The following is a 15,056-nucleotide window of genomic DNA, read 5'->3' as shown; positions in this document are numbered from 1 at the left end:
TGCAATAACAATCACTAATAATATCGTGTAATTTGGTTGTAATGTTAAAAATAAACAAGTGTAATCTAATAGAAGCATTTTTTTCTTGTTCTCGTTACCTATTTCATTACTGTCTAAAAGAAACTCTTCAAGAGTAGGTATATTTTGTAGTAATTATAATATATTAATTCTTATAAAGTATTATTTTATTTTTAGCAATAATTTAAATTTTATACTTGTTATGTAACAGGTTCTTATGTCAATTTCGCGTACCATTGTCTTAAATAACGATTATATACTTTTCTGTTAGTTCATGTTTTAATATATTAACTACCACTATATACTATGTACTTAACATTTATTTGTCCTTAAATTCTGTTTATTCAATATTTAGTGTACTTTTGACTTCCAATACAGCTATATTTGAAGTAATATAGAATTTCTGAAACATTGTTCAAGATGTAACGTATCTAGCAAGTGTTTCTCATTTGTTGGAGATCTTAATAAATAAATTATAATAATTGACTCATAGATATATCTAGTTTTTTTGTTTTAATGATTTGCTCGTAATTTTTTGCTTCCGTGTGTCAAGTGCAAATAGCTAAAGCTGCGACTGTGGTGAACAAGGTTTAACTCATTTCCCTTACGATTCCAATATGTGCTCGGGGGTGAATAGAAAATCGAACTTGGCCGTTTGAATAACGGGGATTATGCACAATTACCGTGAAATTTTCAATCCATAATCTCTTCTCTCGATTAATTGATTTTTTATATTTCCTAAATAAAACCCTGTATTTGAAAAATTATAAAAGTTGCCGTCAGAACGGTTATACACGTACAGAGGTTAAATATACATAATATAATATCTTTTACCTTTATTAGTATCCATCACGGCAAAGTGTTCTAAACATACATATATTTGACATTAACAAAACCAACACCTAAAAAATATTTATTTTTCAATTTCATGATCAAATTAAAATATTTTTAAATGTTCTATGCTAGAATATAGTACTAATGCATTAATTACAACGATTTCCCGTAAAAAAAAAAAAAATTAATATATCGTAACAGTTGAAGGATTAAAGTATTGAAATATCATATCGCCTTAAGAAGATTTAAATTGTTCACGAGTGAAATTTGAAGTGAGTTAATACTAAAAGTACCTCTGTTGAATTCATATATAAATATGTTTTGCAATTCAAATAATCCATTAGCTATTATTACGAAATTTCTTACACGGTCGTATTTTTAATAAATTGAAGTTCAATCTTTTATATTATTCTTACTTTCAGTTGCTGAACACACTCTCAACGGATTTAGAGGAGATGCTCTGCGAGATTTATGACGACGAGAATATTGCCAGGTGAGTAAACACATTCACATAAAGATAAGTAATATCAGCTGTAGTGTTATTCTGAAAGAACTCGCATCGTATTTCATTCGTCGAAACCGACTTACAGTATACCATAATAAGGATATATCCTTATGTAGGTACACACATTAAAATCATTTTAGTCGTATTATATTATATATCTATATATAAACACTTTAAATTGCCAATGAATTTACATATGCTTATTTTTTTTTATATTTTACTCTCGTTTGAATTTGCCCCTTCATTCTTCAAGCCACATTGAAGCAGCGTGGTGGAGTAAGATTCTCTTCGAAAAGGAAACAATGTCTTAGACATTACAGGCTGATACTTATTATAGTCGATGTCGCATATCACTTTTTGACATTTCACGATCGTGTTCTGCGGTGTGTTTCGAGTTTGTTCTTACAGAATAGACTTACCCGCATGAGTTGTAAAGTATTAATACTAAACCATTGAACTGATCATAATAAAAAAATATGGCGATGACCTGGTTATGGGTGTATAAATTTCGCGATTGCCGGCAAAATAAGCGTGACAGAGTCGAGGAGAATAGCTAGCTAACTTTAGAATTTTAATTTTATGTTAAAATGCTATCTTGTTCATGGATCTCTAACGCAGAGCCACCTAGCAGTTCTAATCTAAACCATCCAGCAACTTACCTTAACACACCAAAAATTTCATCAAAAGCGATCCAGCTCCACTCATGAGGAGTTCAGTGACTTATTTACACGCGCACAGAATAATTACAAATTGGCAATAAGTATTTACTAACATGGATGTCAAAAGGTAATTGATCTTTTAAGAATATGTATTATTTTGCTTTGAAATTATTATAGGTAAACTATTTAGTTTAATTTTAAGTTAAAATCCACTGAAGGTTATTAAATAGCAGAAGCATCACATTATTAGAACGGTGGTGCGCATCGTCGACGAACAAATTGAATTATACGCTATCGTGAACGACTCTTGATTTCAAAGTGCTTTCATCATCTCGTCTACCGTTTAATGAGATATGTTATGAGAGACGAAAGAAATAATCAAACGGCTTTCAAATTAGTAATGTTAAAGTAATTTTATAAAACTCTATAAAATTACAACATATGAACTCGTAGTTCAAAGTCGTGGAACAAATTGGTCATGTTTCAAAGACACGCGACAACGTCGCACCTATTCAATTTTATTTCAATTAATTTCTACAAATAGTCTTACAAACATTTTATTTGCTTGTGCATTATAATGAGTTTATTTAAAAGACACCTGCACAAATATTATCATTTACATTTATAGAACTTCTTGGTGGTTTTATTAAGCTTTGGCAAACAGCCTGGGTCCAACCTGTAATGCAAACGTTTAATATTAATACTTCGTATTGCTCTTCAAATAATAACAGGCTCAGCGACCTAACATCTGGGATGTTATAGGTGGTGAATTTACAATGTAAAAAGAAGCTTATGAAAACACATGGCTAATATATGTATTCAGATATGCCTAAATCGTAATTTCTGGTACCAATTATTCACGAGTCCGCGTTAGATTTATTGAGTAAGGTTAAATACAAAATACTATAAAATTACGCTTTAAAAATCGGAGCGAAGCAGCGACGTTTAGTGCGGTTAAACTTTTCATTATAAAAGCCTCGTATATAAAGCGTAAAGAATATAAATATATTATTTGCCTGCGCATAAATATGATATTGTGAGCTCACAATTCTGTCTATCAGTGCAGGATTTAAACAACAATTTGTCAATAACCGGTATGAATCAATAGCATGAAAGGCGTAGGTTTAACAAATCATAGTTCCTATTACATAGTCGACAGGCGCTGTCCGACGGCATTGCAAATAACAATGCCTAGTTTATTGCAGTAATTTAATAGACGAGAGAATTCAGACGGAAATATTTTATAGCTGTGATGAATTTGGGTTCAAAAAGTATTTATAACATAGCTAACTATCTATGGATGTTTAGTATACTATTTGAAATGAAGTATGTCAATGGAATGTAGTTTTTTTTATAATAATTATTTTATGATAATAATAATATTTGTGATAATAATGTGGAGTTGCTAGTGTTTTTTTTATGTTTTGTCTTTACTCTTGCTCTAATTAAAGAAAACGGTTTATGTATTGAATAACATAAATACATTTGCCGCTATATGATGTGATTATTATATATTAATGAAAGCGAATCAAACTAGAACCAATAAAGAAAACTTTTATAAATTATGCTCTAAATAATTATTCATAGAATAATAGCATTCCACCATCTTCATATCAGATAGTTAAGTCCATAACCATATGGACAAATATTTGCAAAATAACCTCAGTTTCCTCCTGGGCAGCCGTCTGTAGTCGAAACTGAGGGTGTGATCTGAATGTAGATGTTCACTAAAACAATATCAAGCATTACCGTAAAACTGACTTTATACGTATGTCTCGCATGAAATCCGTCCAAAACGGAGATTTTTCGAATAAAAATCTATGAAAATCGTCCCGACACGCCATCACATTATGCGACCGATGTGAATTATCATAAACGAATAATATCACACGAAAGTAAAACAAACCCTGTACATTTTTTTAGCATGGATTTGTGTATTTAAATTTGAGATATAATACTGAAACGGAGCTGTTGCTGAGAATATAACTTTTAAAATCAAATATAACTGTACTTTTTTAAAAATTTTGCATTTTTTTTTATCATACTGTTTTAAAGCTTTCATAAGTGTCAACAATGAAATGTATTTAAACAGGCCTAAACACATTTTGCCATTAAAACTTATCTTTTCGACACATAAGTGTAGTTATGAACATGTCCCGCCAGAACAACAGAACACGTCTAAAACAGAAGCCAAAAGTTCGGAACAAAGCATTATGAATAATGAAATACGCCCTATAAAGCATCGTCGCACCCCACGCCGGGCACAACCGAGCCTACGTACTCAAAATTTGCGGTAAAATCCTCAGTAGGGTGTCGCGAGTAAAAAACGGGAGCGCAAAGTGTTTTTTACGGCTTAAATACGAGTTTATTAAAATATTTAAAGCGTAACTTTATCGGGAATTTCCCAAAAGACACTCGGAAAGGTCTTCCGGCCCTCTGATATGGAAGTTTTAGTGATTTCGTGTGGAAATGATAAATTAAAAGTTCCGAGTAACCATCGTCAGCAAGAGTTTCTGTAACGAGTTTCTTTTTGCGATCCTCGTGGAGTGTTTAAGTGTTTATTTTTTCCAACCAGACCACTTTTTGTATTTATTTTCGTTTTTGTATCAAATTTAGGTATACCGTATATAAAATTGTGGATTATTATCCAAGTTAATTAAAGTAACAGTCTGCTTATATCTAACTAATGGACTGAGGTCACCTTTCGTATGAAGGAGAAGAGTTAGAGCTTATTCTACCACGCTGCTCCTGCAGTTGGTGGATAAACATGTGCTAGATTCATGTAACATTCACCGCCGACCATGATATTAATTATAAAACCAAATCAAAATTAATGAAAAATCAGTTTTGCTTCCATTTATATATTTTATAACAAAACGACAAATAATATTTCCGACATAAAGATAATTGAGTATTCAGACATATTATTTAAATAAATATAATATTCATATGAATAGAATAATTTATATTTCAGCTTTAATAAGAATAAACAAAGGTATGCAAGGCCCTGATTTATTATTTTATTTCTTTTGTTATAATTGAAACGGCTACGTTGAAGCGCGCTATAGCTTTTAATATTAAAATGACTACATATTTTCAATAGCAGAATCTGAATCTATGTTATGATATTTTTTCGTTATTAAAAGCGAAGCAACAATGCTCGTATTGTAACTGAGGCCTTTTGTGGTTTTGTGCCTCGTCTATCTAGGTACGGTGTGCTTTTAGTTCTTAAAACCACCCCCTCCCATCCCACTCAGTAGTTGGAAATGTGATGTGACGGTTTTATCGATAACAATTACATTATTGGAATAAAAGCCTTTATTATTGTATAGTTTTCAGCGGTTAAAACGCGTGCATCTTAACCGATGATTTCGGGTTCAAACCCAGGCAAGCACCTCTTAATTTTCATGTTCTTAATTTGTGTTTATAATTCTTTTCGTGCTCGGCGGTGAAGGAAAACATCGTGAGGAACCCTGCATATGTCTAATTTCACATATGTATTCCACCGATCCGCATTGGAGTAGCGTGGTGGAATATGCTCCAAACCTTCTCCTCAAAGGGAGAGGAGGCTTTAGCCCAGCAGTGGGAAATTTACGGGCTGTTAATGTTATATAAGATAATGAAGGCAGATTACAATGCACTGATTGCGATAAAAAAATGGCCAATGTTTTGACACAATGTATGTTATATATATTTTAAAGCTTGTGCTCTAAATACTGGTGTAACATCTTTGCCCTGACTGACTTATCGACTAGAAAAACAAGATACACTCAAACACAAGTTTCTTATTGCAACAGATAAGTTATATATATGGATGTGAAAAATAATAAAAACTAGTTCAATATTTCTTCGACGCAATTTGTTAATAATTCATATTATTTCTTAAAGTGTAAAAATAAAAAAAATTAAATCTTTTTCAAAACATCACTAGTTGACAGTACTTTTGAGTGATTGCGAGTGAACTCCACAAACAATGCCTGCAGAGTCAATCTCTGCACTGCGTAGGTATATCGGAATATTGTTTGGCTTTGCTTACAATGTTTATACCGAATAGGCTTTCAAACAAATCGATGAAAACGGTTCTGGTTAAAGCCGACACGTCCATGTTTTCGAGTTTCATAATAAAAGTAAGAGTAATGCATGTCGGCATTTAAAAAACTAAATGCTCTGAATAAAAAACGACTAGTGGATTACGTGAAATGGGAATGTTGTGACGATTTCCGTTCTTGCTTCTTGTGTTATTTCAACGAAATTATCCATCCAACTGTCGGCTCTTAGAAATGTTATTATTTAGATGAAGTAATTGTTTCTATATCCGTGGTACAACTTATTCGTCGAATAACAAATGAAAAAACGATACAGATATAAACGTTTCATCAAGAAAACATTAGAGCCGCTGCAGCGTTTGTAGATTTTTTGCTGGATAGGGGAGAAGAGTAGGCAATAATTATTTCCAAATTAACCGTGCTAGGGTAACCGCCGGCTGCGCTAAATTAAATCGAACGACAGCATAGGATGGACAACGACCGGACCGTTTACCCTGCGTAATGGCGTCATCAAAATCTACGGCAAAAATGTGTTGCGAATGGCAGACCCAGAGCCGTTATTTCACTTAATGTTGATATATTTCGTGATGATGGTACTTATTGAAATGATACATATTTGACTAAACCCTTTAAACAAATTAAAAAAATATATCGTCTTAAATTCACCCACCCAAGAACAACAGACTTTGTTTATTTTTCTTGTAAAATATCCTTTAAAGTATTTTTGGTATAATATGGTATAATCATGTGACGTATTAATTTTAGTTTGTAACTATAAGTACGTATGTAAGTCTGTGACTGTATCACATACATTTGAAATTCCATAATGTAAAGAAACTGTTCGGAGAAAATTAATAAAAAAGCTTCTTAATCATTTTCTCATATTCTTGCCGAAAATTCATAAGAACAGTCCATGACATCTTTTTCAGTTCTTTTATCAAATATGGCCATTAAATAGGCGTCAAAACAATTTATTACTTTCCGCAAGCAAAAACAAAAATAAAATAAGTTTAATTTTTGACAGTATACGAATAAATGTGTAACAATATAAATCCCAGTACCAATAAAACAGTTTATGTTATCTGTCCCCGCCGAACCGCCAAGTAAAGTGTTGCTATTACGTAAGACAAAGACAACAGAGTAATAACTATAACAATATCGTTTCGTCTACGTCTTCGCCTCCATTGGTTGACTTTCTAGCGGATTTTGAATATTATACCATACTATTATTCGCGCTTTTTGTTCAATGTTTTTCGACAATGCTCCTTATTTCATTGTGTTAGAATAGAAATTTCTATCTATTCATCTATTAATTATATTAACAAACGTGGAGGTGTAATATGTAGTTTAGGTGGTCGGAGATTTCGGAATTCCAGAATGTCGTGAGTATTAATTAAAATTGTTTTAATGGAATGTGTTATAATTTGTATTGGATTACAAAATCAAAATTTACTTTTTTTGGTAGGATTTTACAAACCTTTTTTGAATCGTCATTTAGAAAAGTTAAATTAAATTTAAAGTTATCTCTGTTTCAGAATAACCGGAAAATAAAAATAGTTTCACTTTTCCGGCAATTAAATCACCTAATTATGTTTCCTAATCTATAGTAATATTATAAATGCGAAAGTAACTCAGTCTATCTTTCTTGTCTGTTACACTATCACAAGTTTCACGTCCAAACTACTAAATCGAATTCAATTAAATTCGGTATGACACAAGATTGAACCCCAAGGAAGTTTTTTAAACCGAACACCTAACGACCAACCCTTAAAACGTGAGCCAAACAGCGGGCGGCAACTAGTTAAATATAATGTAGTTATTATTCCATTATTATACTGTTAAGAAATAATTATACTTAGTTATCATAGTTATTCAACATAAGATTAGAACATATTGATTTGTAAAGATAAAATAATATAAAACGTGGCACAGTTCTGCTAGTATTCATGTATTCAACTGTTATTACATATACTACTGAATTACGTTAAACAAACAGTATATTAATATATATACAATATATTAATAAGTTCACTTGGTGGTAGGGCTCGGTGCAAGCTCGTCTGGGTAGGTACTTCCTACTCATCGGATATTCTACGCTAAACAGCAATACTTAGCGCAAGGAACATATTATCTTAGCTTCCAAGAATGGTGGCACATTTGTGATCTAAGAAATAGTTAATAATTCTTACAGTGCTTATGTATATGGGCGGCAGTGACCACTTACCATCAGCTGGCATCAACAGCACGTATTAATTGTTCATCCTCCTACATATATCTTAAAAAAGTTTCTGTATGTCCCTTATCTTTAGAAACGAGACGTTATTAAGATAAAGTAAAATATTTTTTATGTTCTAAATACTAAAATCCCAAAATGGTAATAAATAAAACACGTTGATTCTTATTATTTTCTTTTTGTTAACTTTGTTCCTACCATTGCTATGAGGAAAATTTAGGGGTATGTTATATATACTTAAAGTAAATTCCAACGTAATCCGTACTCAAAAAGAACCCTCTTTATGAAGTATGGTGTTTGTTTCCCTTCATTTTGTAGGAACAGATGCGTCTAAAAATTGTTTATGAGGTTTTATAAAAGTTCTTTTAAGAAAGCGTTTCATTTTAAGTAGTCTTTTCGTCCGTGTAGAACAAATTATGAAGGATATAAAGTTCAAATGATTTTGAGATACATGACGGGTTCATAAGTAGTTGAACGAGCACAACTTTTTAAGAAATTACTATCAGAAATTAAGAACGCTTGATCTTTTAACGCATTTAAAACTACACTCATTCGGTACATTAGGTATATATAAAAACCTGAATATATTTTTAATTAAATTAATGAACTTAAAAGATCGACGATTTACATTTGTATGTTGTGTTGTCTGTGCAATTAATTTATGAGTATTTTTTTTCTGTATTGCACCTAAATTATATCAAATAAGAATAAATGTTTTTTCTCATTTTATTTCTGATAATCTTCCTTGCAGTTCATAGCGATCAATAATGATAAAGAAGAATCGCTAATATTGCGAAATAATAGCTTATTGACGTCACATCTTCTCTGTTGCTGATGTAATCTCATACACCAAACAGTCTGTTTTACTCAAACCATAATTTCTGATCAATACTTATCAATAATTCAGCTCTATACGGAGCACTAAGCTCCATAACTCAGAAGATCTTATGACCGACGAAACTTCGGTTTCAATTTACTGAGTGCAGTACACTTGGATATTTTATGCTAATGTCTCTCATCCTATGTTGTAATAAAATACTGAAACTCGAAGCCTCTTTACCTTTAGCATAAGTTTGGATTGCCAGCCGTCCCGTTTTCCCAGGATATATACTGTTCTACCTACATTATGTATGTATAAGATGTTTTGGTACCTTGATTTAAAATTTGGGCTATTTTAGCCAGCGATATAATCATATTTATTTTGCTGGAAACCCTTTTATGTTTATCCCTTTAAGTAAAAATGATCTGTGCTTGCTTTCCGATACTCAAATCTATATTAATATTATAAAGAGGTAATTTTTTATTGTATATATATTATCCGGTAATCTCTGGAACTAATTATCAAATTTCTAAATTTCTGTATTATTCCGTGCTGTAGTATAAATTATTTTTATATCATATCATATTCTTTATTAATAAAATGCGAAGCAGGGCGGGCGTTTGTGTAATCATAAACTAGACTATTAAAGACTAGCATTTCTAGAAAGAAAGTATTAATGCTAATGAAAATTAATATAATGTTGTCTTAGATTTTCGCGATTATTACACATTGAAATAAAACTAGTTTTTAACGGATTTAATCGCGTATATTAATTATTTTAACATCCCGACGTTTCGAGCACTTTGCAGTGTTCGTGGTCACGGGCAGACTAAGGTGACATTTGTCTGTTTGAATTAAAAAGAAATATTATTTACAACTACCGCCAACGATTTCTTAATTGGTATCTTGAATAGCGTTCCGGTTGCACGCAGAAGGCACTAACTGTATCTTTAGGTCTTGCAGTCTGTTGGATTTGGGATTTTAAATTTTTAATAAGTGGATCCCAAGTGTTAGAAAGTCTCCAACCATCTTCTCTATTGAAGTTCGGATGTTTTTGAATTTCAATAGCCTCGCGTATCATTCTAGGAATGAATCTGTGTTCTCTAGCGAGGATCTGTGGTTTATCAAATCGAATAAAATGGTTAGGTTTATCCAGAGCATGTTCACAGACTGCAGACTTTGAAGAACGCCTATTTTTGACATCTCCTATATGTTCCTTGACCCTAGTACCGATACTTCTCTTTGTTTGGCCTATGTAAGATAAACCACACTCACATTCGAGTTTATATACTCCCGCAGTTTGTAAAGGGATATTACTCTTGATAGGTCTCAAAAACTGGCTCACTTTCTTATGAGGCTTGTAAATGGTTTTAATCGAAGCTCGCTTCAAGATATTGCCAATCCTGTCTGTAACTCCCTTCACATATGGTAGAAATGCAGGTTGTCGCTCAACTGTGGGTGGCTTGATACGGCTTCTGCGATGCTGGCGAGGCACGGGCAGCTTGTTCTGGTGGAGTGCAAGCTTGACCTGAAGTAGCTCGTCCTCTAGGTGTTCAGCATCGCAGAGATGGTGGGCTCTCTGAAACAAAGATTTGCCAACGGTAGCTAACTGACTAGGGTGGTGGTGCGAGTCACCATTGAGGTATTTATTAGTGTGTGTGGGTTTTTCCTATAAACTGTGTGACTTAATGTATTGTCAGGATTCCTGATAATAAGGATGTCAAGGAAAGCTAAAGAATTATTTGCCTCTAATTCCATAGTAAATTGAATGTTTTTATTTATAGAATTGAGATGTACTAAAAATGCAGATGTCAGATCACTAGGTAGTATTGTGAAAGTGTCATCTACGTACCGTTTATAAAACCTAGGTGTTATTGGTCCGGAGCGAAGAGCCCTCTCCTCTAGGTCTTCCATGAATAAATCAGCGACCACGGGGGATACTGGGGAACCCATGGCTACTCCGTCAACTTGTACATAGAATTCATCATTCCACAATAAATAACCAGATGTGAGGCAGTGATGTAACAGCTCTGCATATTCAATAGGCATGTTGTGTGTCTGTAGCTTCCTCTTGACAATTTCGATGCAGTCTTGTATGGGTAAGGATGTAAACAATGACTGGACATCAAAACTAACCATTGTCTCGTTGTTGGTTAATTTAAGGTCTTTGATTTCACCAACAAACTGGTAAGAACAGTTTAGGTGGACAAAAAATCACTCGTGCCTACATGTGCAAAGCCACCTAAACTGTATGGGTTACCTAAGATCCATAAAACTGGTGCTCCGCTGCGTCCTATTGTAAGCCAAATCGATACACCAACATATAGATTGGCTCAACACATAGCAAGGATATTATCACCCCTCCGAGGACACACTGCGGCGTATGTCAAGGATTCTTACCAGTTTGTTGGTGAAATCAAAGACCTTAAATTAACCAACAACGAGACAATGGTTAGTTTTGATGTCCAGTCATTGTTTACATCCTTACCCATACAAGACTGCATCGAAATTGTCAAGAGGAAGCTACAGACACACAACATGCCTATTGAATATGCAGAGCTGTTACATCACTGCCTCACATCTGGTTATTTATTGTGGAATGATGAATTCTATGTACAAGTTGACGGAGTAGCCATGGGTTCCCCAGTATCCCCCGTGGTCGCTGATTTATTCATGGAAGACCTAGAGGAGAGGGCTCTTCGCTCCGGACCAATAACACCTAGGTTTTATAAACGGTACGTAGATGACACTTTCACAATACTACCTAGTGATCTGACATCTGCATTTTTAGTACATCTCAATTCTATAAATAAAAACATTCAATTTACTATGGAATTAGAGGCAAATAATTCTTTAGCTTTCCTTGACATCCTTATTATCAGGAATCCTGACAATACATTAAGTCACACAGTTTATAGGAAAAACCCACACACACTAATAAATACCTCAATGGTGACTCGCACCACCACCCTAGTCAGTTAGCTACCGTTGGCAAATCTTTGTTTCAGAGAGCCCACCATCTCTGCGATGCTGAACACCTAGAGGACGAGCTACTTCAGGTCAAGCTTGCACTCCACCAGAACAAGCTGCCCGTGCCTCGCCAGCATCGCAGAAGCCGTATCAAGCCACCCACAGTTGAGCGACAACCTGCATTTCTACCATATGTGAAGGGAGTTACAGACAGGATTGGCAATATCTTGAAGCGAGCTTCGATTAAAACCATTTACAAGCCTCATAAGAAAGTGAGCCAGTTTTTGAGACCTATCAAGAGTAATATCCCTTTACAAACTGCGGGAGTATATAAACTCGAATGTGAGTGTGGTTTATCTTACATAGGCCAAACAAAGAGAAGTATCGGTACTAGGGTCAAGGAACATATAGGAGATGTCAAAAATAGGCGTTCTTCAAAGTCTGCAGTCTGTGAACATGCTCTGGATAAACCTAACCATTTTATTCGATTTGTTAAACCACAGATCCTCGCTAGAGAACACAGATTCATTCCTAGAATGATACGCGAGGCTATTGAAATTCAAAAACATCCGAACTTCAATAGAGAAGATGGTTGGAGACTTTCTAACACTTGGGATCCACTTATTAAAAATTTAAAATCCCAAATCCAACAGACTGCAAGACCTAAAGATACAGTTAGTGCCTTCTGCGTGCAACCGGAACGCTATTCAAGATACCAATTAAGAAATCGTTGGCGGTAGTTGTAAATAATATTTCTTTTTAATTCAAACAGACAAATGTCACCTTAGTCTGCCCGTGACCACGAACACTGCAAAGTGCTCGAAACGTCGGGATGTTAAAATAATTAATATACGCGATTAAATCCGTTAAAAACTAGTTTTATTTCAATGAAAATTAATATGTTACTATTTATATATATACAAAGATGTGTCAATTTGCATTCCTACTAAAATTAAAAATATGGCAACCCTGTGGCTTGTTGCGTTACACAAAATATGTCATGCCGTTGTTAATGTTCCTATACTATGAGGCAATGTATTATGATTTATGTAACTTTGTGCGATGATTCACAAATATTAAAATTTAAGATATGAAATACATAGAATAAGTTTTCTTCAATATTAGTAAAAAATGACTAAAATTGACTATGAAAGTTGATAAGAAAGAAGGATTCGTATTCATTAATTAGCATGAGTATTTGTACAAAGATTTTTAGTTTAACCAAGTAAGCAGGTAATGGTATTAAAAAGTATTAATATAATATTTTGTTCAACTAAAACAAATATATGTATAAAAAAATATCTAGAAGAATAATAGTACATAAATGTTTGCTTATAAATGATAATTATATTTCGGTTAATTCATTGGATGATTCTATGTAGGTTTATAGTGAGTAGTATTTGAAAGGTTACATGTACACATTTACAGGGAAATTTAGATGAATGGTTCGTGTAGGTGGTCGTTAATCGCGTTTAGTGCTTGATGCGTGAAGCTTGTCGCTGACCGTAACGCCTTGGGCAGTGACGTGTTATATATTATGTGTCGTATTTTTAACCACTTTGATCGACGAGGTTTTATATTTATAGAATACTAGTTTAAAGTGACCCTGGCAGTTACAATATATATATAGACTAATCCAATGGAAGTAGGAATAAAGATAAACAAACCTTAAGATCTAGACACGCGGTAGCGTGTCAGCCAAGTTCTAGTAACAGAACTGGCGTGCAGCACCGTGTGTAATATTACACGAACCATTTGGAGCCACTTTTGACCTCCTCATAACTCAAAAACTATTTGACATAAATGTGTCAAATTTGGCTGATATATTGAGATTCGCGAGATACATATGTGTTCCAAATTTCATAAACGCATCTCAAATGGTTATTTAGATATTAACGTCTAAAAATCGTCATTTTTATCACTGACTGACCTATAGATCAAAACTATAACCTACTTCCAGGTGAACTAGAAAGTTGAAATTTGGCATGCAGGTAGATAATTAGGCCAATATAAAGGAAAAAATCTGAAACTGGTAATTTTTTATCATTTTATTATAATTTTTCATTTTATTGGGTCTATATGAAACCTTATATACTTAGTTCCTGTAATAACTGTAAATAAAAAACATGATGTAAGAACCAGCATTCAAAACTTATAACAGCCGGTCTTAATGTAGATTTTAAGGTCTTCACGTGAATATATAACAAGTTGAATACCACCCTTAAGTGTTTTAAATCCAAATATTTCCGTTTTATTACTTATTAGTATAGCCGACTTTGGTATTTATTACGTTATTAACTAGCATTTAGCGCACATCAATGGTGCAAAATCTATATATATACTTTAAAAAAAAAAAAATAGGCTTTTCGGTACACGGCGCGCGACGTGACGCCGAAGCAGCGGGATAGAAGCGTTGCGATTAAACCTTAACGCGGACGTGTCTGAGCGAGTAGCAACCGCGCTCATAAGAATTATTTCAATGCCTTCCGATGGAAGCTGCCTAGTCTATTCGACTGCATATTTTTTGTTTGAGTTTACTAGTATACAACAATAAAATAGGTTTCGTGAGACTGTAGTAGAGTATGTATATCGTAACAGGAATGATTTAAGTTTGTACTCTAGCGCTACAAACGGGGATTCTTATTGCTTGGAAGAACAGTATCGAGCGAGCATGCTGATGTCAGCAAAGGACTGGTGAATGGGTCCAATGGAAAAATAGAGAAAGTACATTGAGGACGTCGACAACAGCAATAGCGCACGTAAAATAACAATTCAATTTAAACATAATTTAATTTGCGAACTAAAAGCCAAACCAAGTTACAGGTATTAAGTAATGTACATATATGTTCAAAGGAAACAATTCTCTATTTGCTTAGCATATTCTTCTACTATTCACAAATCACAAGGCCTTCGCCTTGAAGGTGCTGTTTTCGACATAGGCTCCTCTTTATTAAGTAAAGAGCAGGCTTAC

The 15,056-nt window shown here is 33.6% G+C and overlaps 1 protein-coding gene across 1 annotated transcript in view; it reads left to right on the top strand.

Annotated features, from left to right (window-relative positions):
* The window catches only part of LOC125068774 (protein sprint), a 210,668-nt gene that overhangs the window by 21,299 nt on the left and 174,313 nt on the right, over positions 1-15,056 (top strand). The window contains exon 3 of the mRNA XM_047678082.1: positions 1,275-1,345. Coding sequence (XP_047534038.1) covers positions 1,275-1,345 — 71 coding nt within the window. The remainder of the gene's footprint in view (positions 1-1,274; positions 1,346-15,056) is intronic.

Source organism: Vanessa atalanta, chromosome 14 (assembly GCF_905147765.1).
Source record: "Vanessa atalanta chromosome 14, ilVanAtal1.2, whole genome shotgun sequence".
Lineage (NCBI taxonomy): Eukaryota > Metazoa > Arthropoda > Insecta > Lepidoptera > Nymphalidae > Vanessa > Vanessa atalanta.
Note: the sequence above shows the minus strand (reverse complement) of the source record. Positions and strands in the feature narration are given on the sequence as shown.